Source organism: Oryzias melastigma, linkage group LG16, assembly GCF_002922805.2.
Source record: "Oryzias melastigma strain HK-1 linkage group LG16, ASM292280v2, whole genome shotgun sequence".
In the NCBI taxonomy this organism is placed as follows: domain Eukaryota; kingdom Metazoa; phylum Chordata; class Actinopteri; order Beloniformes; family Adrianichthyidae; genus Oryzias; species Oryzias melastigma.
Window position 1 is genome coordinate 23,417,090 of NC_050527.1, and position 26,637 is coordinate 23,443,726.

General features: G+C 38.3%; 2 protein-coding genes and 1 long non-coding RNA gene across 3 annotated transcripts in view; 2 read left to right on the forward strand and 1 right to left on the reverse strand.

Annotated features, from left to right (window-relative positions):
- Positions 1-2,928, forward strand: part of lysmd1 (LysM, putative peptidoglycan-binding, domain containing 1) — a 4,748-nt gene extending 1,820 nt beyond the window's left edge. The window contains exons 2-3 of the mRNA XM_024258579.2: positions 390-637; positions 2,506-2,928. Coding sequence (XP_024114347.1) covers positions 390-637; positions 2,506-2,689 — 432 coding nt within the window. The 3' untranslated portion in view covers positions 2,690-2,928. The remainder of the gene's footprint in view (positions 1-389; positions 638-2,505) is intronic.
- LOC112136700 overlaps positions 1-26,637 on the forward strand; it is a 54,509-nt gene that overhangs the window by 2,873 nt on the left and 24,999 nt on the right. The gene's annotated exons all lie outside the window — the stretch shown is intronic.
- Positions 3,368-9,827, reverse strand: tnfaip8l2b (tumor necrosis factor, alpha-induced protein 8-like 2b). Its single transcript, XM_024258580.2, has 3 exons — positions 9,472-9,827; positions 5,956-6,279; positions 3,368-4,094 (listed from the first exon to the last, which is right to left on the reverse strand). Exons 2-3 carry the CDS (start codon positions 6,271-6,273, stop codon positions 3,852-3,854), a joined length of 561 nt encoding a protein of 186 aa, XP_024114348.1. The 5' UTR covers positions 6,274-6,279; positions 9,472-9,827; the 3' UTR covers positions 3,368-3,851.

Consider the following 26,637-nt stretch of genomic DNA (forward strand, 5'->3'; position numbering starts at 1 on the left):
ACTTTAGGAAGGCATCTGGCATCACATTACAACATTCTTCTTTTTACATTTTTTATTATTATCTCTGAAAAGTCTCTCTCGGCTTGCTTGCTTGTGTTGACAGAATATTTTATTACCGCAGGAGGACGAAGAGAGAAGGAAACACTTGAGCAGTTTAAGGCCATTTCAGTGATTTGGGTTTTGTATGATAGTTAGATAATATTAAGCATGGAAATAATTGGACATTTTTGTTAAGTATTCAGCTCGAGGCTCCCAATGTATTGGCAATTGCCCTCCTTTGCCTAACAATAAGTCTGCCTATGAATGTGAAATTAAATTTGATATTGTTTAAACATAACATGTACTATTTGGGATTTTTTTTTAAATCTTTTTTTTTTTCCCCCTTCTAGATGGAGCAAATCAAGCGAGCAAACAGGCTTTACACCAACGACTCCATTTTCCTGAAGAAGTCTCTGTCCATCCCGGTAATGTCAGACCTCATTGATGTTCAGAACGGGACAAGCTGCTCTGAGAAGAAGGAAGATGATGGGAAAAGGCCTTCAGACCTGAAACCTCTGGAATTTTTGAAGAGACTGGATGAAGGAATAAACCAGACCAAGCAAACGGCAGTAAGAAGATGTCAGGATGCAGAGGAAAGGTACTGCAACTTTATTTTGTCAAAATGTTTCATTTAGGCTAAAAGATTAACCCTAAGAAAGTCATTTGGTCTAGTTTCTTATTGACCAAAAACAAAGAGTTTTCACTGCTGCAGAAAAATAAACTTTATGTTCTTTTGGCCATTAATCTATTCACGTATAAACTGTAGCTTTCCAATGTTTACAATAATTGTTAATAAACAGGATTATGTTTTCTATAAATAACAATTTTAATTTTTTACTTTTTACAACAGCGCTTACAAGTTCCTTTCAGAATAAAATACACCTTGTGTCAAATAACATTTAAATTAAAAATGCAAAGTCAAACAGCATTTCTATAATCCTTTTTCTGCTTTTATTATGCAATAAGAACCATGACATTGAATCCAATTTATTTAATTTGTACTTGCAACTCTATAAGAACTTTGTCTGTGAACCGCAACTAGAGACTGCTGTGCAGCAGAAGACAAGAAAATTTGCTTTAATCTCATAATAAACCACTATGACAGTAGATTAAACCTTTTATTGTAATCAATTATCGGATCTGTTAAAAATATAAACATAAATGAGAACTAACCAAAACTACAAACTTGCTATTTATTCAAGGCATTAGCATTTTTTTTTTTCCAAATCCAGAACCTTAATGTGTGGTTAATAACGGCTGCATGTGGCTCCAGAGCTTCAGGTTGCAGAACCATGATTTAGAAACAATTCTTTTCATTCTTTTTTTTCACTCTTGTAGTCTGTAATAATCTGAAGAGATTTTTGTTCTGTAAGCAATTTAGCAAGAATATTGTTTATTTCCAAACTGCCCTTTGTTAAAGACTCTCCGATGCCACAAAAAAGTCTAAAATGTGTTTACTGCTGTCTTTTTAGTCTGGCCTTTTATTTTTGCTTAAACACTAGACTGTTGCTTCCATGTCAGCACCTGACCTTTTTAAACAAACAGCCAGCTACACTTTGATTATCTTCTTCTTTGTAATGTGTTGTGTGCACAAGCATTGTTGACTTTGTCTTTGCCTTAGGGTTCTGTTCATTGTTTGTACAAAAGTTTAAGCCACTTCTTATGTCTCTTGTTTTGCTTCCTAGAAGCCATTTTGTTTCTAAGCCTGAATCTTTCACTCTTCAGGTTCTCTGCAGGACTTTGGGTTAAACTTTAAATGTTTTGTGCCTTTTCCCTCATTTTTATCGCAGACACAAACACAATTCTTCGTAGAACTTAAAGAAAGAAAATGTCTTTGTATTGGCATTTTCTGATGACTGAGGACATATATTAAGAAAATTAAGCTCAGAATTACATTTCTGAATGTTTCTTCATTTAAATCGTTGTGAATCGGAAGCAGACAAAAAATGCTGAATGGAAAAGATTGTATTTGTCATGTAGAAAATGTGTGGGCTGAGCCACAAGCTCCCTGCTCCACTCCATTCTATTGCATCCACTTGTAGACAAATAGATCCTTAATCGTCTTCCTTATCCTTGTCTGAGCTGGAATCTGACTCAAACTGTACGGCTGGACAGCTCCGATGTTTCTCTGTATTTTTGTTGCACCTGTAATGTTGAGTTGGGAGTGTGAGGAGCTGTAAGTTAGCAGGAGAGAGTGTGACAGATCTCTCAGCTATTTGGGGGAGATTTTGGCTAAAACGGCAGAATAATAATTAAAAGACCACTGGGAACACTTTGAAATCAGACCAAAAGATGATCAGAGTGGGACTTTAAGCATTCCTTCTGGGATCTCTTGGTTAAACTTGTTTAGTTTTAGTTGTTCTTGTTTTTGTCATTTATATATTTTTGATTTTTGCATTTGGAATATTCATAAATATTCTAATGATCATAGAAATACACAGTCTGAGGTTTTCTCTTTCCTTGCAGAGTTGCAGCTTTAGAAGCTGCTTGTTCCAGCAGAACCTCTGAATGGAAGCCGCTAACCAGATCACAGAGCGTCACCACCCCCTCCAGAGGACAGCGGTCAGCAGCACACGGAGCCGTGCCCCTCACCGTCACCACACTCTCCAAACGTCTGAGGGACCGGGAGGACGAGATCTTCCAATTATGACCCGACGCTCTCGTTTGTACAGCCTGATCATTAACTTTGAGGTTCAGAAACCTGAACACAGAATCTCACACTAAACCATTAAACTCTGCAAATTCTGCAGACTATTTATACCGTTAAACACTACCATTGAACGCCGAATGCATTTCTTACACTTTTTTTTTTTTTTCTCTTTCAACTATACGCACATGTTGGACGTTTGACCATAAACGTACACTAAGAAAATAAAACTTGTTCAGAGATGTCATGTTTAGATTTTCTCACATTCAGGAAATCGGCATGTAAGATCAGAAATGTGAGTTTTAGTCACATGTTGGTCCGGTCTTATGACACAATTTTTATGCTATTTTTGTAAAATTAAAAATGTTCACAGTAAAAACAACCTCGCAACAGCCTAGAAATGGGTTTGGATCTGCTATAAACTTTACAGATGGCCAAGATAAAACAAAACTACATTTTTATTCATTCCTCTTTTGTGTTACCTCTAATTGTCAAATTAAATGTTTTAGATTCAACTCGGGTGTTATTGAGTATAAAGATGTAAAAGGAGTTACTGCTACACCATATTTTTCTACTGTAGTTTTTCACTAAACATGAAAAGCCTCTTTTATCCCAGATGAAGGCTTTAGTATGTTAGTTCATCTTAATGTATTGTGAGAGATCGTCAGAATAAATCAACTGTTGTCTGTTTACCATCTTTATTGCTGGTTCATTATCCTAAAACTTCAGTCAATTCACTTCCTTTTGCTGAAGTATCATTTGTCAACCACTAGGTGGCAGTACTGACCTAAAGTGGTGTTTTCCCATGTTTTTTTTTCTTTTTTTTTTCAGTTCATAAAATCCACCAGCTTGAATACAAAGCCTCCTCTGAAGGCCGTTCACTATCAGTAGTTCTGTAAAACATTTATAGATCTCAACTGCTGAACACTGGAAGCGTAACAGAGTTCAAGTCTGCTCATTCTCAAGTTTGATTTCCAATTATATTTACTCAAAAGTGGCACGCTTGAACTGGAAATGAATGCATCACTTTTATAACAGACTCAGGAAACGACTTCTCCAGCGTGTCCTCTGAGAACCGTGAGGAGCACGCGCGTCTCCACATCCCTCATCGTTCAACAAAAAGGTCCAACATCTCAGTCTTTGAGTCTCCCAGTGTCCGCACGTGTCATATTGTCCCGTCCTCCACCAGTTTGTTGAGTCCTTTGCAGATCCTGGTGAGGTTGGGCCGGAAGTTGCTGTTGGGGTCGTACAGCTTCGTCAGGAGCTGCGGGTCGGAGTAATGGTTGAAGACGTGGTTGATGCGGCCGTGAGACTTGGGGGTGAGGTGGGTGTTGACCAGTTTTAGCAGCAGGTCTCTGCAGTCGGACAGAATCTCTGACATCACCGTCTTGTCGAACGTGAAGTCCACCTGCGGGAAGATGCTGGAATTATGACCTCAACTCATAAGCAATAAACAATGCAGTTTGCAAAGCTGTGAAATACATGTTTAAGGAATCCCAGTCTCTTGCAAAAGTTTGAAAAACAACCAACTGCTATTAACAGGTAGATGTTTTATTTTACTCATATTTTCTTTAAAGTCCCCCATGACAATATTTTTATAAAAAAAAAATAAAAAACAAACATTCCCAATATTGTTTTAATCATGATAATGAAGTTTTTAACCAAAATCCCACAACCTAAATGTCTTAAAAAGACATTTTTCATGTTGATCTGAAGCCTTTGTTTCCAAAATCTCCTCTGAGGGGGCGTGGCTTTTGGAGCTGAGTAGCCACGCCCCTAATGCCCCCCTGTCTGATTATGATAGCTCTGTTTCTCACTAGCGTAAATCTTCACCTCTGCTACAAAAAACCGTCGAGCAGTATTGGTAATGTCCAGTCGTACGGTTTTGAGGCGGCTGTCGACTCAAACCAGGAAGTGAAGATCTTCGTGGACTGAACTTAATACAAAATGAGCCGCCGGTCACATTTCCGTGGTCACATCAAGAAGCTCTGTGGAGTCTGGTGGAGATTTTCCAGCGTTCTCAGTCCTGCTACCGTAAGTATTGGATGAAACTCACACAAAAAATCCAGTGATGCTGATTTGACCACAGAAATGTGAACGGCAGCTCATTTGACTGCAGTCAATGTGAAGATACCATCTTCTCTTCTCCAGAACCTGAACTAGACACACTAGGAACAGATGAGGGTTTAGTGCATGTGCAGCAGAGCTGTTGTGACATAAAGATCATTAATTCAGAGTCTGTGACAGTTTGACAGAGATCTAAAAGGAGAAATACTCAGAAATGCAAAAACAATTTCTTATTAAAATTGTTCTCTTTCATAAGAAAAAAAATGCTACACAGACATGTTAAAAACTCAAACATGATCATAGGGAGGCTTCAAGTCTTCTATAGTATAAAATTAAAGGAGAATAATAGAAATTCAACCCTTCACACTTGAGGCTTAAAACCCTTCCGCTCTCTTTGGGGTCCAGATGACTCCAACCACATATTGATGTGTGATTCCCTCCATGACAAATGTGGACAGGATTTTATGTCTGCCATGGACATTAGTGAAACTCAAAAATCAATTATAAAAAAAAGTTCAGTGCACTGTCTTGTGGGGTCCAATGTAAACGAGCCAAGGAGAGCGGAAGGGTTGCACACAAAATATTTAACATACTGTAACTTTTCAACCTTTAACACGATCAATGTAATTCCAGCAGATTCTGAAGGAGAAAACAGGCACAAGCTAAACTCCAATTTAGCTTAAAAAACTGAAAAAAGCCTAAATTAGCCAGAACAGCTAGCCTGTGATCTCCAAATTAGCCTAAAAATACTCACCTTTTTCTACTGTTTGTTACTATCATAAAAATAGATGAATATTTTATTAATGAGCTGAGGAGCTATGGACGTCCAAAAACGTACAGAAGAAAAATAATAATAATGTGGGTCTCAATCTGCGGTCTGTGTGGGGGACCGGGCTAAATGTGGAGGTGGGTCTGATCCGGCCCATGGGTCGTAGTTTGAAGACCCCTGACTTAGATTCTAACTCTGGTGCGCCTTAGCAGATAAAAGTTGTATTTGTTGGTGTTTTTTTTTTTATTTTATTTTTTACCAGATTTAATTATAAGCTTCTTGTTTCCTGACATTGTTTTCCTTCATTGTGTATGTGGAATTCCAAAGCGGCTTCAGCTCTGAAAAGTGTTGCAACCTCAATTTCACAATAATTCTCTCACGTTTGCAACATCCTGGTAAAAAGTTCTACAGATGCCGACGCTGCGTGGTATACCTCATAAAAGCTGATGGCCGTCATGGCCCCCGTGTGGAGCTTCTTCTTGAAGTCCTGAGCCACTCCCAGTTCCTCCTTGTTGAAACGGTTGTTCCGGAAAAGCACGCCGATCTTGACGGCGATCTTGACCAGGTCCTTGACGACCTTCTGGGCCTCCGTTTTGTTTCCCGTGTACTCTTTGGAGACCCGGTACAGTTCGTCCAGGATCTCGCTGCTGGTGTCGTCGATGAACATTTGCACAGAGCTTTTGGTGGCCATGCTGCTGAGGATCTTCTTCTGGGCCTTCATGGCCATGTCCTTGGAGCTGAACGCATCCATGGTTGCCTGAATATCACAAAAAAAGATCAAATCTAATGACTGTTGTTGAGTTTGACAGCTGAGAAGTCAAATAATAAATCATTTAGAAGCTCTGAGTATCAAAGTTGAAGTCAGATGAAGAAAATAACAGGGTTTTCTGCCACTTTGATTCAATAGAACTGTTCTAACCATATTACAGGATTTAAATTGAAGTGCCAAATAGTAAAACAACTTTTACAAACTCTAGTTGCTGTAAAACCAAACATTCACGTTTAGTAATGAAATATTTTAGCTGATAAAGATTCAGATTTTTCACTTTTCAATTTGACATTTTGAGTTTCAGCTGTTTTTCTGGCATCATTTAGATAAACCGTTTTGCACTTCGGGATTTATTCTGAAAGTAAAACTGAGATGTGCACACACACACACACACACACACACACACACGCCGTCCTTTTGTTTCATGTTGGTCCCGGAGTTTGTTGTTTTGTCTGACGCTCACACGTGGTGTCATGGTGAGACTCAACAGTTTTAATTTCTCCGCTGAGATTTTAACTACACCCAGCATCCGTCACGGAGAACCTCCCGGGAGGTCATCGGCACACATACGCGTGACAGCACCACAAAGTCGACTTTTATCCTTAATTGTCAACACAGTTTGACTTAATTCCTTTTAAATCTCATTTATTTCCCTTCTTCTAATCTCTTGTATGGAAGCAGCAAAATTGAAAGTGGAGCCCTCAAAGAGGGAAATAAACCTACACTTTATTTATCTGATCTCCTTATCGTGGAGGCTTACAGAGACTGAGCAAGACAAATAGGATTTTATTTGCACATCACAAACATAACAATGAGGTATCAGAGCGGCGGGCTGCTTTCAGTGCATGGAGCAAGCGTCTTTGTAGAAAGCTTATGCTAAAAAAGATATCCAAGTCTTCAGTTTTGGGCTCACAACAGCTTAAATCAGGGTAATTTGCTTTTCTTCTAATATAATCCAGCATGCGAGCGTGCGGAGAAAGCCAGAATCCACTAAGAGATATAGTATCTTTAGCAAACATCCGTGCCACTGCGATGGCTGAGTACCCACTCCGTCTTCCTGTGTGATTCAGTTCTTTTCTTGAGCGGAAAGACGGCCTCAGATCATCCGCGAGTGCTTTTTCTCCTCCAAATCTCAGTTCTGGCCTGTCCAGACAAGCATTTGAGAGCTGCATAGCTGAGGCAGGTCCACGCGTGCCCGTTTGATCATGATACGGCAAGAATGGAAAGTGTGCACCCTGTATCTAGTACTCCCTTTATTGCTGCGGTTAGCGCAGTGTTTGAGTTAAACATCAGCTACTCCGTTTCAGTAACATCCTGTGCATTAAAAACAGCTTGTTGGCCTTTAGTCAGCCTGATGGCTGCTTTCATGCGTGCCTCTTCTGCTTTTGTTTCTGCAGGTTTGATGATGTTGCCCAACTCCAGTCATGCACAGTCAAGCAGGAGCTTCAGACTCCAATATGTTTTATTTTTTACACAGGCAACTATTTTCTGATAATACATATCAGATGGGACGCATTCTTTGTGGATCTTTTCCTCAACAGCTTCTGTTTTACTGAAGACATTTCTAATAGCTGTCTTTGTTGGAAAAGTTTCCTGTGGGATTTAAGGAACATGCATTGGATTAATTTCCCCCAACAGTCGTAATGAAAGAAGAGCAGTGTGGTGGCGGTTTCACGTTCATTTTTCAATCTTGTTTTATTTGCTAAAAAAGGACTGCAGGGACCTGAGAGGCGTGCACAGTGTGCAGTCATTAGACAGAATGATGCACAGTAAAAGTCCCTCAGCAGGGGACAGCTCACTATTTGGCATTTACTGCACACAAACCCTTTTCTCTAAAGCAGCTCTGTCAGGGGCCGGAGCTGTTTGGAAGGAACGTTTTCCTGCAAACTGCTGTGATGACTCTTTCATTTTGTGATGCACATAGTTTTGTCGTTTATTTTCAGCGGCAATTTGCTGGTACAAGTGGATGGAAGAGGGCCTTCGGAGCGGTTTTAAAATTGTTGTTGACATCCAGCAGGGAGTGAGGGCGTTACCTGTTTATGAGTTTATTTCACTCCTCAATGCCTGCAGGAATTATCTGCAAATGCTCGTCGACTGTTAGGAAAAAGGTGGCAAAGTCACCCTGTTAGATGGATGGACGGTCCAGGAAAAGTCCTGAAAGTTCCCAGACAGGAAGGAGAGGTAGATACTCTGCATTCTTCAGATTCTACCAATCGGCTCCTGCTTTACGCGCTTGTTTCAACTTGTGTGCAATCAAAAACTGTTCCGAAGGAAGAGCACTCTCTTCTCGCGGTTTTGAATTTGTGAGGGGAAACGACCACACGGCGGCTCAAACTGTTTTGTGGAGTTCTTCGAGTGCAGCAGAAGGGCCTAAAGCAGACCTCCTCGCCGGGTTTCAGCTGAAGGCCTGAGGATGAGCTGCTGTCATTTCTGCTGACTGCTTCAGAAAAAAACATGACATTCAGTTACATGGAGATGAGATTTAGTTATGCTTGAAAGGGGGAAAACACCTGTCCTGTAGATGAACCAGAACGTATAAAATGTCTTTGATGCTAAAATACTTTTAGTTCTTGCTTTTTTACTTGTGCACGTTTATTTGTTTTCATTTCTTTTAAAAGTGGTTATAAGTTTTGTTCAGTTTAATTATAGTTTCCACAAAAGCAGAAGTTGGCGGCCCTCGTAAAGTGGAAGATACAAATGTGTTTTGAAACCCTCTACAAACTGCAGGTCTCTTTCAGCATTGCACAACTGTCAGAGCTGTTCCAGCCTGCCTCACATCTGCAACAGGGAAGCGAAACAGCCGTTGCTTCAGTTGTGTCGAGCGACTATTAGTCCCTCGCTTCTGATCCTTCTCAGTATTTGGTTTGTGCATTTAACCAAATCAAAGCAGAATCAGTGTGGATGGGGATCGTCCATCGCCTGGGGACTCGAGCAACACCCAGCATGTGCAAACAAAAACGTGAGCTCTACATCTGTCTGACAGTGAGTGTCTCTCAACTCGTGCTCAGTTTGGGGAAGTTGGGTTAGTTTCCAGTCATTCCTCCAGCTCGGTCTGCTCTTTTGCAGCTCGCCCACAAACGATATTTGTTGTTGGTACAAAGCAGGAATCCACGAGGACTCGTTTTTTTTTTTTTTTTTTCTTGCTGTCACTTTCACAGCACATGAGTAGAAAGCTCTTACCTGAGTGTTTGCTCAGTCCCCCTCCCTGCTCGTGTGGGTGTCAGATGGTTCTCTGTGGATCCGGTTGACAGCTCAGGCTGGTCAAGTTAGCGAGATCCCCTCATCTTCATGAAGGACAAAACCAGAACCCATAAGCCCTCCTGTGTCGCCTCCGTCAGTGCTCAACAGCCGTCTTAAGATAATGTTCAGTTTTACTTCCTTGAGGAACTAAATTGCTATGACACACCCCTCAGCGTGAGTCTTTTTCCTCCCTCTCTCGCTGGCCTATCTGGCGTTTCCCTTTGAAATTCAAACTTCTTGAAACCTGTCTTTTTTTCTCATGTCCTCACTCGCCACACTCTGTATCTGTATCTGTCTACCCCCCTCCCCTGTCAGATCTGTGTAATGCTGATGTTGTGGCTCTGCTTGTTCAGACAAGTGAAAACCCCAGAAAGAATTTAACAATAACTCAGCGATGCAACCAGCTGAAAGGGGAGCGGCTTAACCCTCTTTTTGTTTGTGCTCACCTTTGCTGGAATGTGGCTCCTGTCAGCTCTGGGTCCCGCCCTGATCCACGGCGCAATCCAAACGGGTGGCGGGAGTGTTTCTTACTCTTCATAGACATGCATTCCTCAAGTTCTTAAAGTCCAAACACACGTCCTAAACAACTTCACTTTTTTTTAATTTTTCAGAGAACTTTTAAGTCTCACTCCAACTATATTTGTATCTATATTGTTTTTTAGCTTTGATAAAGCTGTTTTTAGCTAAAATAATATCTGTCTCGTTTTCTAGGACATAGTTTCTGCAGAGCGGCAGGAGTTCCTCAAGAATATCAGTTGTGGGCAACACTGTTGGCATTGAAATAACCCTCCTCTGATGTCCCATCATCCTTTTGTTTACACGGCGTAGCTTATAGCCCCTCACACCCCCAACCTAACATAACCAGTACAACAAAAACGGCGAGCAATATTGGAGCCATCCAGCTGCACAGATTGAAGCCAGATACCAGCTGAAACGAGGAAAATGAAGACATTCATGAATCTATTTGTCTGCCAGTGAATGCATCAGAATGGAGTGGAGCAGGAAGACTTTAGCCCAACATTTCAGATGTCGCGTCACCACTGAGCGTGTTTTCATCTGATCCATCACCATTTGACTGAAAAAATAGAAACACACTTTGAATCTTAATTTCTTGTATGTATGTCCTCCATCATGAGAAAAATGCTACTTTAACAAATGCTACGTTCACTCAGGTCATGTGATGCCCGTTCACACATCTTTATACGTAGAGCCTGTAGGCGGATTTAAATACTTGCTCAGCAACTCGTGAGAACGTGAGAGTTTTGAATGCAAAAGCCCAAAATGTGCATATACACACATTTTTATGGACTTTTCATTGGAAGTGGTGGGCTTGAACGCACATTGGCGAGGGCGGTGTGAACGCAGCATCATATGATCATGTCATTTTTCAGAGGATACTGGACATATATAGAGAAAATTAAGATCAACATTGTATTTGTATTTCTTCATTCAGATTGTGTTGAAGGAGCAGATGACAATAAAAACTTAGTTTGTAAAAGAAAGTATTTGTGACATAGAAAATTCAATGGGCGGGTCAAGCTCCTTGCTCTGCTCCATTCTGATGCATCCTCTTGCAGACGAATAGATCCATGAACGTCTTTATTTTCCTCCTCTGAGCTGGAATATGTACAGTTGGATAATCCCAGAGTTGCACCAGTTTGTTAGGTGGGGGTGTGGGGGGCTGTAAGCTAGAGGGAAAGAGTGTAAACAGAGAGCTCTCAGGAATGGGGAGGGGGCTAAGGTGAATTTCTGAAGCATTTTTGAGTATTTCTTTATAATTTTTGTGAATCAGTAGCAGATGAAATCATGCATTTTTAAAAAAGATCATATTTGTGACGTAGAAAATAAACTGGGCGGGGCCAAGAGCTTCCTGCTGCACTCCATTCTGATGCATCCACTTGCAGACGAATAGATCCATGAACGTTTTTGTTTTCCTCGTCTGGATCCTGGATCAGAACTGGATAGCTTCGACATTGCTCGCCGTTTTTGTTGCACCGCTAATGCTAGGTTGGGGTGTTAAAGGGGCTGTACGATAGCGGGATAAATTAAAAACTGACATCTCTCAGCAATGGGGAGGGAAAGGGCTAGTGGGGTTTCTCTGCATCAATGGTCCCAGCTACAAATTTAGAGGTGAATTTCTTGTGAACTCCTGCAGCTCTGCAGAAACTTAACTTTGTTATAGAAAATGACATAGGATTTTTGATAAAATGGCATAATCCTAAGTATCTCTTGTGCTATCCTAGACATGTTTACATTTAAAGTGGGGTCATCTGGACCCCACAAGGCAGCGTGCTGATGTTTTTTTTGTTTTTTTTTATCTTTGAAGTGTGTTTCCTCTTCACTGGTGTCTTTGGCAGATATAAGATCCACCTTTGTCATGGTAGGGATCACTCATCAATATAAGGGTCGGGTCATCTGGACCCAAAGAGAGCACAAAGACCACTGGGAATGCTTTGTAATGAGATCAAAAGATGATCAAAGTGGGACTTTAAGTTTTGACCTTGATTTGTTTGGGATAAACTGTTGTCTGGACTCCAAAGACCTAATGAAGAAGTTCAGAGAGTTTTCACCGTCTCACTGAAAAATGATGAACTTTGTTGCTTTATTGAGGTTTGGTTTTGACCTCTAAGTCGGATCTCATCGTACGAAACAGAAATTCACCCATCAATCATAAAAAATAAAACCTCGAGTGACTGCTCGCTCTTTAGCAGCTACTACAATCATGGCTACCGCTCTGTACTGTAGACAACTCTTTGGAAAACAGGAAGTGTCCTCCGCTCGTTGATCTGCGGTCATCGGTCAGAGTATTTGGTCTGAATGACATCCAGCTGTGCGGCTGGCTTAGGCTCGCAGCATTCAGGATAAACTCTAACACACACAAATAATGGCAGTCAGATGTTAGAAGGGTCGTGCCGGGGTCCCAGCTGGACCGGGGGGGGGCGGCCCTTCAGATGGCGATGGAGACACACCTGCCTCTTTGTTTTTCTGCCTCCCTCACCCCTCCCCGCCTGCAAGACGAAGTGAAGTTGCGGTGAAATCTGCAACTGCAGAAAGAGGTGGTCGCCATGGCAACAGACAGGAAGCAGTGCTTAAGCGGTTTCCTGATGCTTTCCTCTTTATCGTATAATGACATCTCACAAGGAAGCCTTAACACGGAGAACTCGGCCCAACATCTGTATGTGTGAACCCCCTCGAGTGCGTCTCTTTGCTCAAAGGAGGTCACAGTCGGCGTGCGCTGCTGCTTTGTTTGGTCCAGACATAATGAGAGGATCTTTCTCCACGACTCGTAGCGTCCATTAAAAGATCAGCAGAGGCTCTCACAGTTGCACCACATAATGGCACTGTGTTATCACGAGATGACTACAGCATGAGTAACTGACTTCACAACCGCTGAGGTCAGAAAGTTGCGTCTGAAGATTTCCAGTTTGAGTCAGGTGGAAGATGTGCCACCGTTCCCGTGGTAACGCCCGTCAACATGAAGAAGACGGAAGATGAAACTTGGGTTGAACGTCTTGTTTGTGTTGTTCTTCTCCTGTGTTTGTTGCATCCAAACACTATGAAGGAAAAACAAGTCATGACTCAAAAAAAATAAACATCCTTTTGAAATGGAATGTAATAAACAGGAATTTAAATTGTTATATTATACATCAAATGTAAAAAAACAAAACAAATGTGTAATCTACTCATTTTTTTACCATTAGAAACTTTAATGAATGCTACCTCCACAAGTTTTTACTGTAACGATTTTATAGTTCATGGGTTGTTGTATTTTCATCTTTTCTGTCTCTTTCATAAGTTTACGTAAAAATATAGGGAATTCTAAAGCTAAAAATTTGCTATACGAACAAGCTAAAAGTGGATTCTTGAACACATGTTTAGCTCCTGGTGTGAGAGAGACCTGGTTGCAGACAAGATGGCGGCTGAGAATCATTAACCAGAAGGAAGTCCAGAACCGGAACATCACCCCCAACCTCGCACCCCGCGGACCGCACAGTTCAGTCGAATGATACTTGAAAAAGACTAAAATAACTGGTGGCCCTAATGATTAAGTTTTTCAAGTTTTTGATATGCCATAACTCTTTACATCAACAGGAATTAGTGGCTTTGCGCTGGTAAGCAACACTTTAAAGCAGCTTTTTACCGATATGTACCACAGTAACAATATAAAGTGTTATAAACCAGCGCAAAGCTGCTTTTCTCTGCGACAGAATAAGCTGATTCACGTTGATCAGGTAAAGAGTTGAAGTTAATTGTGTCAAACATAAACACTGGTCTGAAGCTAAAACTCCAATGTAAAACAGTTTTACAAATCTGAACACTTTTTTAAAAATCCTTTTTGAAATGAAGCATTTACCCTCTTTTTACACGTTTTGAGCCAACACTGAGCACTAAACTGTTTATTCACATTAAAAGGTTTTAATAAAAGTGGCTACAACTCTGAGATCTTGTGGAATTTCCACCTCCGGCTACATGATTTCTGTTTCCAGCCAATGATTTTTAGCTATCTTATCTACCACCAGGTTCTCTTATGGGGTGTTTACACTGGACAAGCAGGGAGGGGCTACTTCTTCTTCTTCTTTTTACTAGCACTTGTCCGCCACGTACAGTTGGAAGAGGTTTGGTGCAAAATGGTGTACTCGGAAATCAAACAGTCTGCACTTCTGTTAAGTAAAGGGGGCGCCATCCAAACGTCACCACCAAACCCCATTCTCTACCAGTTCATACTGGTATAACTTTAATTCATGTTCTGGACATGGAGACCAAAAATTGACTTTTCCACCCTCGTTGTTCCCGAGGGTGGAGTGAACGTAGCTTCACACGTGTGACGTGTAGCTGCCAGTGAAGGAACAGCATTTTTAAAGCTGCTCTTAGCAAACACCGACAAAGATCGTGTGTGTGCTTGAAAAAAGAGAATTATTACATAAATAAATCGATGCATTGCCAGCTTTCACTTCTTCATGCTTGTTCCAGGTTTGCACCTGTGATGATGCTGTTTGCTTCTCAGTCCAAGAATCTCACCGTGATTGTCTCTAGTTGGGGCTTTTGTTTAGTAACGAGAACAAACAAATGGGGACTAGTCTCCGATCTCTTTATTGTTTCATCTTAGATATTCAGGTTCCACCACCAATCTAAGCATTCTTCTGTATTTGGATGGCCCACAATACAATTACTTACATTCCAATTCCACAGCTGCTTCACCCACACATCCTGAAAACTCCCAAAATCTTTCCAATTCAAGAGAACACACAGAAGTGAACAAAAGGCCCGACAGAGAAGAAATCTCTAAGGAAAGTCGGTCACTAAAGTTTCTGCAGTAAAAGGCTGTTGTTTGCATTAACAATGGGGGAAAAAAAAGTATTTAGTCGGATCTCACGGCCCTCCAAAAAAAAAAAAATTCTGACTGAAGAGAAAAATTTAATGAACAAACCATGAAAATATCTTAAAAATAACAGGAAAATAAAAACTTAAAAATGCATTCTATTTTATATAAATCCTGATTTTCACACTTTTTTAAGCATTTCTTTAGGACCATGTGATGTGTAAAATGACAAGAGAAGATGAAACATATTTCCTTAAAAATAAAACATCAGATCTCACAATTTGCTGCATTCTGATCAAAATAATCTCGTTTTAACAAAGCATTTTTAGTTACAATTCCTTGAGTTAGCACTTGTATAACTTCTATATTCCTTGTACTTTCTGCTATTTTGTTGCATTGATAAGTCTCTTCACTGTTTTCATGCCAGTAGCTTTTTTGAGACACATTTGCACAAAGGATTGATCTTGTTCAAATATCCCATCGTTGACGATACTCTTATGTTTTAGCCCATCAAAGTGTTTACTCCTAAAAATCCAGCTCAATTTTATTCAAAAATATACTCTCCAGGCTAGACACGAAAAGGAATTCAACTCCTTTTTTTTTAACAAAAGCCAAAAGGCTTTACAATTTAAGAACCAATGTTAAAAAAAATAAGATAAAATAAAATTCTGACTGGTGTTTTAGAAAAGATGTATAACCTGTTTTCATAGACAGACATTAACTATGTAGTAATTAAAACTGTTTTCTAAATCTAAGAAAGCATTTTTTTACATTTATATCCCAAAATAGATGGCCAACAATTAAGTTTCCTTTGTATGTAGGAAGCGGGAGGCCTGGGTTTTCTTTCCAGGGCTTTCAGTGAGCTCAGGGAATGAGGGTCCTCAGGTAAAACCCTTCAGGCTGCTGCTATCAGGGTCTCACTCGAAAAGAAGAAGAAAAACTCTCTTCCAAACCACCTGTGCAAATCTGTGGGAGAAGCTGAAAGGTGAACAAATATCATTTCTACAATCTAATTTGGTTTGTGTCACATAAAGCATGTTAGCATGCTCTATTTTTTAATATTTCGGAATGCCTGAAGCACAAATGTTTCAGATTGTTAAAGATTTTCTGAAGGCAGGAGAATCACAGTACTTGCTAATTGTGGTTTTGACTGCTGATGAGGCAGTTTTCATGCAAATAGCTTTCATTATAAATGAAATTAGCTTTGCAGTGCAGAATTTAAAGGGACTGTCATGCAAAATTGACTTTATTGAGCTTTTAAGTGTATTATAAGGTTAATTCCTCATAACAAAACAACCTAAAGAAGTGTTTGGATCCATGAGCATTCCTCTAAAAACCTTCATTGTATCCCCCATGTGCAATGACAATAAACGTTTCTGATTCTGATTCTGCTCTCTGATTCCTTCCTTAGGTAACATTTTATCATCCATATTGATATAGTTTACTCTGAAAAGAACAGAAGGATATAGGAGCTTTTTGTTTTCTTGCTTCTCTAGAAACTAAAATAATTTGCCGACTCCTCGTCTTGAGTGAGAATCCAACAGGAAGCAGAAACGATCATTAATTGACCTCTTTAGCTTGTAGTCTCAGCTGACAAAAGTCATAAAAGTATCTTCATAAACGACTGTGTCAGCATTAACAGACTCGCATCCGTTTTTTCTCTGTAGTTTTTTTTTTACTTTTTAATGATGATTCTACAGTTTTAGTTTCATTTCTTGCAAATGTGATGAAAATATTTACCAGTTTGTCGTTTAATGTCTGAAGGAGTGACTGGTGGTAGTGTCTAAAAACAGTCGAGTATTTAAAAATGTAAATGTACTTTGGTTTTAAACGACTGTATGACCTAATTGGATTATTAGTTCCATATGAATGACTCCTAAGATGTTGTATACTTCAGTTTTTTGTCTCTTTAGGTTTTCACTTCGGCTGAAAGTCGTCTGCAGATATTTCCTTGACTGTTTTGAGTGATCGTTCACATGCTGTGTGCAGCACTTCTGTCAAATGAGAGAAACCGAGACAAAGTCATCCTGTTATTTAGAGCACATATTGTTTAAAGAAATACTCAGAGGAAGGTGGTGGTGTCTTATCTCTGCAGAAAATCTTCATGTGTCTTTTTTTTCTTCAAAATGCCTTTGTGGGCCTGAGCGTATTAATTACAGTACAGGTTAAAAATAACAACTTTAACTTTTTTTTTTTTAAGTTTTGTTTCTGATCTATTCTCCCCTAATGGTTCTGCTTTTATTTATTTATTTTTTTCTGAATCCAATCAGACTTTAGGGCTTTTTTAACAAACAGGAGCGTGATATCCAATCCCATCTGGAGCCCTGAGGCTAATATCTTACTCCTGTAACAGCTTGTAGTTGGAGACACAACGCTGTGAGAAACACGCACACAGTGAGATTGTCATCTGTCACAGTTTAGGGTTGTATGGTCCTCCACATCTGCAGCAAATAGACAAAAGCATTCCTGAGGGAACGGCTAAAATACCTCAGAGTCTTTGTAGAGGTGCTGGAATTCCTCTGGAGCTTCAGTGTGTCGCTGAAGTTTTTAATATTAAATTATCACAGATTTATTTTGTGTTGTAATTTTCTTCAGGTGAGTCTGACGAGTGAAGAGGTGTGAGAATAAACTGTCAGCACTCACACATGCACGTCACTGGAGGGGACGAGGTGTCCAATCAATCAATCATCTTGCAGATTTATGCTCACGCATAAAACATTTCTTTTTTTTTACTGTTTATCACACTGAGGCTGTTGCAACAGCTACATTACATTTGTGGCACACTGAAGACTACCTTTTTGCTCAACGAACAAATGACTCATCCAAAAAAACTGTAAACCTTTGAGACGACAGTTTAGAAATAAACAAACAAAAAATGTCCCTCAAATCTACCTCCAAATTTCCTTTTTTGTCTTCTTTAATTGTGTATTTTAAGGTAATTTAATTAATTTGGCTGTGCAGCAGAGGTGGAGCGGTCAACCTCTGATTGTTTGTATCACTGAACCCCACATTGCTCAGTGTGTGAATGTTTGTGCGTGGCTGATTGCTGTGACTGTAAAGCGCTTTAGGCTTTGAGAAAGGCGGTAAAGTTGTTGAGGCAACTTTTCTGATTAAATTCAGTTTAGTGTCTGACGCACTTCTGTCTAAGAAACGTTACAAGTCATTATGTTGTTTTTGCGTTGTTTTATTTTGTAAATAAAAATAGAGGGAGAAAATAATGACCCAGCATGGCGGGGGGTGTCGAACTCAATTGTACAAACGGCTAAAATCCAAAACACACCTTAGGGTCGCGGGCCGAACAAGAAAAACATTTATTGAACACTCTAAGACTAAATTTTTAAAACTGTAACTTTTTAACATAATTATGAACTACATGTATAATACCTGCGAAAATGCTAGTGTGAATGCTTTAAGCTGAATTTAGCTGCTGAAAATACTAGTGCTGAAGATGCTGAGATTGATAGCTAAAATCGTTGAAGGTAATAACCACTAAAATATTGGCTAACAGTCAAATTAGTCGGGAAAAAAAAAAAACTTAGGTCAGCCAAAACAGCTAGCATGTAGCTAAAAAATAGCTAAAATTCAAAATACCTTAAAACTGAAAAAAGCCTAAATTAGCCAGAATGGCTAGCATGTAGCCGAAGCTAAACTCCAAAACTGGCCAAAATACAAACAAACAAACTAAATTATCCAGAACAGCTAGCATGTAGTGGATATATTAGCTAAACTCTAAAATAGCCTAAAAAATTTCTTACTAAATGCCAAAATAGTTCAAAAAGTTGAATGCCAGTTTTTAAAACTTCATAATATAATTATGAATAATAAAAAGGTGGGAATATTATTCCAGAATAAATCAACTTAAACCTTAAATAACTTTCAATATTTTACTCTCCCTAAATATATATTTTGTCAGAATCCTACAAGTTAAAAATTAGCGCAAGATAACATTGATCCATGAGTGACAATAGAATAAAATGATCTGGAGGGCCGGGGCCGGCCCCCGGGCCTTGACTTTGACACATGCAGCATAGCATGATTTTTTTTTATTTTTTATTTATTTATTTATTTTTTTAATTTCACAAGGAAAATATGTCACACAAATTTTGGGTGCTTGGGGGGTCCTTTTATAGTATTAATAATAATAAAAAAACAGTTGCCCAGGTGAGTTTCCTCGGGGCAGCAACGAGCTACACTAAGGTTTCTTATAGTAGAATGAGGACCAAACAAGCAATGAAAATAGTGGAGGGAATTTTATTTTGACAAGAAGACGACTTTCAACAAGTTTTTATTATTATTATTTTTATTTTTTTTTACAAAAAATGCAAATTAAAGTGGTTTTTTTTTTACGCAAACTACCAGAATTTAAACAAGTTGTCTTTGAACATAACAATAATTTCAACAAGATCTCTTTCAACAAACAAAAAAAGTTTATCAATTAGACTATTGGAGATTATCTGAGTGTTTATGTTTCATCCTCGGTAATCTGTGACGTTCATGTCATCTCCAACGGGGCCGATTCTATTATTATGAATCTATAGACATCTCTATTCATTAGCATGTTGTAGTTCATATTAAAGTGGTCCAAATGCATAATGTTGCTCTGAGGCAATACGCATTTTATTATATAAAAGTGTCTTCATTCAAAAATAAATTATTCTTTATATATTTATGCATATTTTAATTTAAACATGTTTAAAAAGTGACATTTATCTTACCCCCTACAAGTGTGTCCAGCTGGTCCAAAAAAGGATGTCAAGGCCACACCCATCTCAAATTTCATTGGTCAGAAACTTAAACTTTTTACGTGATGTTTTATTTAAAAAAACTTAAAAAAAACTAGTGGTTCGTTGCCTGAGGGCAACGCCGTGAGTTAAGCAACATTATTATCAACCTTTATATTATTGTTATACTGTTCACTTTAATTGCTTTTTATTTCTACTTTATTGTTTTTACCGTATATATTCTATGTGATGATGCTTTTTATCCCAGGATCACCACTAAAAAGAGACTTGATCTCAGTTAGGGATTTTCTGATGAAATAAAGGTTAACATAAATAAATACATGGAAGGAAATAAGAAAAAAAAAAATCAACTTTATTTCCAAAGCACTTTAACACAATTTAAAACTGATCAAAGCGATGTGCATTTAAGGCTAAACATAATAAAAACTATTAAATGAATAAGCGATATAAACAAAAATATATGAAACATTGAAAGTAAAATTTAATAAAAAGACGCATTTAAAGAATAAATAAAAACATGCTTGACCATGGGTAGAAATGCAAAGTGATGCAAAAACTTCCATAGAATAGTGGTCAACAGGCATAAACTCCATCCAGAGAGCAGGTGGGCGGGTACTTAACCTTTCACACAGGTGTCGCTAATTAACTCATTAAAAAAAAATGAAATATACAAAACTAAACCAAGAAGTGAGGGAAGAAACTTCATTCTGGCTCCTAAAAAGGCAACTGCTGATATAAAACAATATTCAAACCTTTGTTTTGAATGCATACATGGGTTATAATAAACCAGCCTGCTCACATATTTGACTCTTTAAGAGTTTTGACCCCACAGGAGTCTCTGTTTTCCTTTTGCTGCTCTTACTTGTTCGGACTCTTTAGTGACCCCTAGTGGTGGCATCGCACAGCATCACTTCCTCTATTCAAATGAAAATTTTCATATTTTTCAGATTTATGCCATTACATTGACCCATAAATAAACCTCAGTACGTAACTTTTGAGATTTTATTTGTATCAGGTAAATACTAAAAATAAAATCAACAACTTTGTAAACACCTTTATGCAATATGGGAAAAATGCAGAAAAAGTTGGAGTTTAGTCATAAAGTTGCACAACCAGTTTAGACTTTATAAAACCTCAGACTTTCATATTAAATATAAAGAAAAACTGCAAAAGCTTTTGCTTCTCACAGCAAGTCCACAGTGTTTCAGCTGTGAGAAAACTTAATCAAGCACGCAAAAGTATTACACAAATGTGTTAAAGGCCCTGCAGAGATCAATAATCCACCGCTCTGGGTGCATCACCAGGAGGCGCCTTTCCTAAGAAGTGTTCTTTTGATGATGTCTTGTGAATGAGCATGTTTATGTTTAGAGTTTCCTGTTCACTGCTGCACAAGCTGCTGTGTGTCTGAACACAAAACTGCCAACGCGCTTTAACTAAACTCCATGACGGGAGTTTGTTTGTTTGTTTGTTCCTCTGAACGTCACCGTTTTATTTGTCAGAGGAAGAGTTAAGCATGCAAAACCCCACACAGCGTCTTTACATTACATTACAGAGGGTTCCTGAATGAAATGGCAGCACATTTTGTTGCGGTGAGTAATGGGAAGTAAATGAAGTGACAACTCCCTGACATGAACTAAACAGCAGCAGCAGCAGCTGCATCATTAAACAGAAAACGGCTCTTTCTCATTTACATGAATCTGACCTGAGGACGTCCTGTTGCAGTCATTTGTCATTCCAGCATCTGGTGCTTTCATAGTTTGATTATTAACAATTCTGATGTGGTCTTTGGTTCTTTCCACGTTAAGGCTCAGTTCACCGTGTAAGCAGACGGTGGTGATCATTTTCTAAGTTTCAGTCGGTAACGGCAGGAAGTGAACGATTCATAGAAACAGACAGTAGCTGAGTGTCTAACACAGGGGCGGGCAAACTATGACTTGGAGCCCATTTGAGGCCCATTAAACTGTTTAATCTGGCCCCCAAACTGGAATAACTTTTATATTGAAAATTCTTATTGTTTTATTTTCCCTGTAATTGTGGCATCTCAACATAGATCACATGCATGGTAATTCTATCCGGCCCTCCAGATTATTCTATTTTATTGTTATTAATGGCCCGATGTTATCTTGTGTTTATTTCTAACTTGTATAATTTAAAATATATATATTTTTATGGAGAGTAAAATATTAAAAGTTATTTAAGGTCTAGGTTGATTTATTCTGGAAAAATATTCCTGACTTTTATTATTCATAATTATGTCAAAAAGTTAGTTTTAAAGTTTAAAAAATTGGCATTTTGGCATTTACTAATATTTTTAGTCTATTTTAGAGTTTAGCTAATATTTCAGCTACATGCTAGCTATTTTGTTTTATTTTTATGTATATGTTTATTGTTATGTTCAGTGTTTTAGGCTATTTTTTTTTCAGCTACATGCTAGCTGATTTGGCTAGCCTAACTTAATTTTTTTATATTTTTTATTTATTTATTTATTTTTTTTTTTAGTTTTTTAGGCTAATTATCTAGAACAGCTAGCATGTAGCGGATATATTAGCTAAACTCTAAAATAGCCTAAAAAAATCTTACTAAATGCCAAAATAGTTCAAAAAGCTAGCAGAATGCCAGTTTTTAAAACTTTAAAACCATAACTTCTTAACATAACTATGAATAATAAAAATGCGGGAATATTATTCCAGAATAAATCAATTTAAACCTTAAATAACTTTCAATATTTTACTCTCCTTAAAAATATATTTTGTCAAAATCATACAAGTTAAAAATTAGCGTAAGATAACATCGAGCCATTAATGACAATAAAATAAAATGACCTGGAACACTTCTTTTCAGTGTTTTAGGGTATTTTGGAGTTTTGCTATTTTTTTCAGCTACATGCTAGCCTAAGTTTATTTATTTATTTATTTCGTTTTTTAGGGTAATTTGGCTATTAAAAAGCTGATATTTTAGCTAGCTGTCAGCTTCAGTGTTTTCAGCTGTCTGCTTTACATGATCTTCAGCGGCCAAATTCATTTTACAGCACTCACACTAGCATCATTACATCTGTTATAAATCTAGTTCATAATTATGTTAAAAAGTTACCGTTTTAAAAAGGCTTGTTCAATAAATGTTTATCCTGTTCGGCCTGCGACCTCAGGTGTATTTTGGATTTTGGCGATTGAGTTTGACACCTCTGCCATAGATTCTACACACCAAAATAACCTTAGTTTAGGTGCAGAAAGTTATTCTGCATTCATGCCGTCTGAAGATTTGTTCTTTTTCCTGACGTTCTTGTATATTTTCCATATTGTTCAGGCATTTTTCCGATCGTTCAAACACCTCAAGAATGCAGCATTTCTCCAAATTTGCTTTTTTCCTTTCTAATTTACAAATGATAACAAAAGCTGCAGTTTTGAGGTGAAATAACTCAAAATGTTCATTTTGAAAATATATGATTTAATTTTCTTTCAGAAATAAAGCAATTTTCATCCAGATTCAATATTATTCCATTTATGAGGAGGATTACCAGAATCACATCACACATCAGCTCCTGGTCCGGCCCTTTTGTCAAATTTTAGAAACTTTTGTGGTCCACAAGTTAAAAGGATTTCCCATTCCTATCAATAGAATTAAGTCATTGTTGCATAAAGAGTTTCAGTTCTAAAGTTTCTAGAACTGAAGTTCTAGAGTTTAGATGCAAAATACAAACATTTAACCTTTGATTCACATGATTCAATACACGTCTCAATACATGAAAGATTCAGCTAACGTTGCAATGCAATACAGTCAAAATCTTTGGCTTAAATCCATAAAATCTAGATATTTATGATCCATTTGTCATATAAAACTAAATATAACCGCAGGAATTATTATTATATTTTATTATTTTATAAGCCCTTTTCAGAGGAAAAGTTAAGCACGCTTAATGTGTTCACATTACATTACAAAAGGCTCCTGAATGAAATTGCAGCATATTTTTTTGCGGTAAATGAAGTGACAACTCCGTCATTGTACATTCTTAATCTACTTTATCTGATTCTCTATATGTTTCTATCCTCTGTCATTGTACAGCACTGAGAATATGTATGGGCATTTTAAGTGCTTTATAAATAAAGTTTATTATTATTAATACTTTATTTTGAGCAAAAATATGTTTGACACAACAGCTTCAAACATGAAAACATGTAGTGTCCCTTTTTGGTTAAGAGTCATTTTAATCTATACAGTGGTGTTTGCAGTGCTGTGAAGAAAGTCACACGTTTGGTGAACAAACCGCTCACCTCTCGCTGTGGTTCACCTTCAGACTAATGACTTGGTAGATCCAAGCTTGTGATCGGACGTCTTTTTGTTTGCATTGCTCTACATAAAATAACAGACAAAGACAGAGGAGACACAAATGCTTCAAAGTTAGTCAAAAACCAATTATTGACTTTTCAGTTGATTTTTGTACTTTTTAATCAACTGGATCTGCTATTACTCTCAGTGATAAATCCACTTTTGATACATATTATCTGTATCCTGTAAAAACCTTATGTCTATGATAGGCTGTATAAGAGAAAATAATCAACTATAATTTGCAAATCCTGATTAAAACATCCTAAAATGATGAATCACTTCAGAATGACTTCAGTGTCTCTTCTGGGTATTTTAAATGCGAACAGACGTGTGTGATTCATACATTTATTCTAATGCTTTGTATGTTAATGACTATATTATGTAACCAAAACAAGCTAAACATAAAAAAGCTTTCATCACCTCAAACAACCTAAATTGCAGGTTAAAAGGCTAAAAACGTTGTATTGTAAGCTAACTTTGCTCCCAGCTTTGTTACTAAGAATGTATTTATGTAAATTATAAAATTAGCCAGAGAAGCCAATAATGTGGTTATTATTGCTTTTTTTACTCTCAAACTCTTCCTTCAGTATTAATTTAAGACATAACAGTTTTTTTGTGTTTAATGTATTTTTTCAATTCAATTATATCTATAAAGTGAAAGCACTAAGAGCAACATGTTACTGCTTTGACCCTTCAGAGCAGATGGAAGAATATTCAGGGCAGACAGTAGAAGGTGACGGGCGTTCCAAGAAGGCGGCCTAGTCAAAAAAAAAAAAAAAAAACTGGCTAATTAGCGATGAACCTTACATTTTAAAGTTTATTTGTGAATTTATTTTTTTTTTTTACTTTTGTGATTCCATTGGTATAAAAAAACGCGAATATTCAGCTGTGGCAAACTCCAATGCTGGAGTGAGCTTTGGCGTGCTAGCTAGCGGTGGCCACGACTATTCAAAGGATGCTGATGGAATGTGACGGACGTCTTTGAGGAAGAATTTGTGCAGCTAACTCCAAGTGAGCCGGCTGTATCAAAGAAAAAAAAAAAACACTGGAAGACGACGAGGAAAATTTGGACAAAATGAGAGCTTAAAAAAACAGTGAGGGGGCGGGGCATCAGTACTCAGCAAAAGTTGTGCTAGAGACTTAAATTGTTGAATGTTAATATTATGTCGCGCACACAAACCCACTTTCACATGTATAAAGACGCACACTTATGACCATTTTTGTGTTGGTGGAACCAGTGGACACACGTGAGTGCAGAGATCAGGTGGATCTCATTCAGGCTGGTTTGAGGCCTGAAAGATCAAGAACCAGAAGAGTGTCTTGGCTCTCCCCGAGAGTATTAAACATGCTCCTCTCCAGACGATCCCATAACTGTAAATCCCAGGAATCCCTCTCTTCATGGCTCTGGTTAGTTCCTGAGTAATATTCTAAAATACCTCATACCTTTAAAATGCACTAGAATAAAACATCCAGCTTTTTTTAGAGATTAATGCAGTTGAGTATTTTCTCTGTTCCTCCCAGGGGATCAGAATTGGGATGTATGTGTGTCCATCTGCTGCTTCACTTCCGCCGGAGTCTTAAAAATCCTTCCTTAATCCTCCTAATCCACATCTCCTCTGCATTACTTGGATGGATTTAATAGTTGAAATCAATAGGTTAGCAGAGCTGTCTCATCAATATACCAGGTCAAACTAGTGCTTGAACATTTGCCAGAAAGTAGGATACTTTTCCGCTCACTTAGAGTCTGAAGGATTTCTATGATGCAGTAAGTCATAAGTGGTTTTTGGGAAGTTACCTTAAACTGCTGTCTTGGTTCTTAGAGCATAGAAGTGAAAACGGCTGCATCAGACTGAAGCTTTCAGACCGTTTCACATGCTGCTACATGCTTGAATGTAATTTTGGTCTTTGGTGATTCGTGTCATTCATCGACGTGCGCAGATGTCCGTTGAGGGTCTCGGCCGACGCATAAACTGCATAGATCTCAACCAAAAACACATTTTGAACGGCTCAAATCTGAATTCACGTAAATACCCAGCGGCTGAGACCCTTAACGGACATCAGAGCACTTCAACGAGCAAGAAAGACATGAATTATTTATATTACGCACTCAGTGAGCTGGCTCCCCGGTGGACAACATGGTGTGATAGCGAGCTCCGCTGCCCAGAGTCCAGCACCCTTAGCCCTTAAGGACCACTTGGCCTTGCTAGCTGGGATAAATGCATGCTATTAGGACCTAGTTATCTGTTGCTTCAATAACAGTGAGATTACAGTGTGAGCAAAAATATCACTTGTCTCCATCAACCAAACTCCCACCATCGGGTTCGATTCCCGCCTTGCCATGTGTCAAAGTGTCCATGGGCAAGGCACTGAACCCCACACTGCCTCTGGTGGAAGGTTGGTGCCAGTGTTTGGATTTGGTGAATGGGTCTGAGACTGTAAAGCACTTTGGGCCTTCGAGGAAGGTAGAAAAGCTCTATGTAAGTATACGCCATCGAATTTCATCCAAAGTTCTGGAGTCATTTCTATGGTGACTTTATGGATAAAACACTGTAAGCTTAACTATTTTCAGTATCATAGAGCAGCAGGTTTTAAAAATAATGCTGCTGCCATCTGCTGCGACTGGAAAAATGTTCCCATATTTTGTTTTTATAGACACCATTCCTATGGATGTTTATGGTCAGATTTTAGTGCACATACGAGCAAACAAAAATCTGGTAACCA

Excerpts from the sequence above, each read along its gene's own strand:
- tnfaip8l2b (XM_024258580.2), bottom strand. The coding sequence starts at position 6,273 with ATGGATGCGTTCAGCTCCAAGGACATGGCCATGAAGGCCCAGAAGAAG. Across the intron at positions 4,095-5,955 it reads CGGCCATCAGCTTTTATGAG|GTGGACTTCACGTTCGACAA; the intron begins GTATACCACGCA and ends ATCTTCCCGCAG.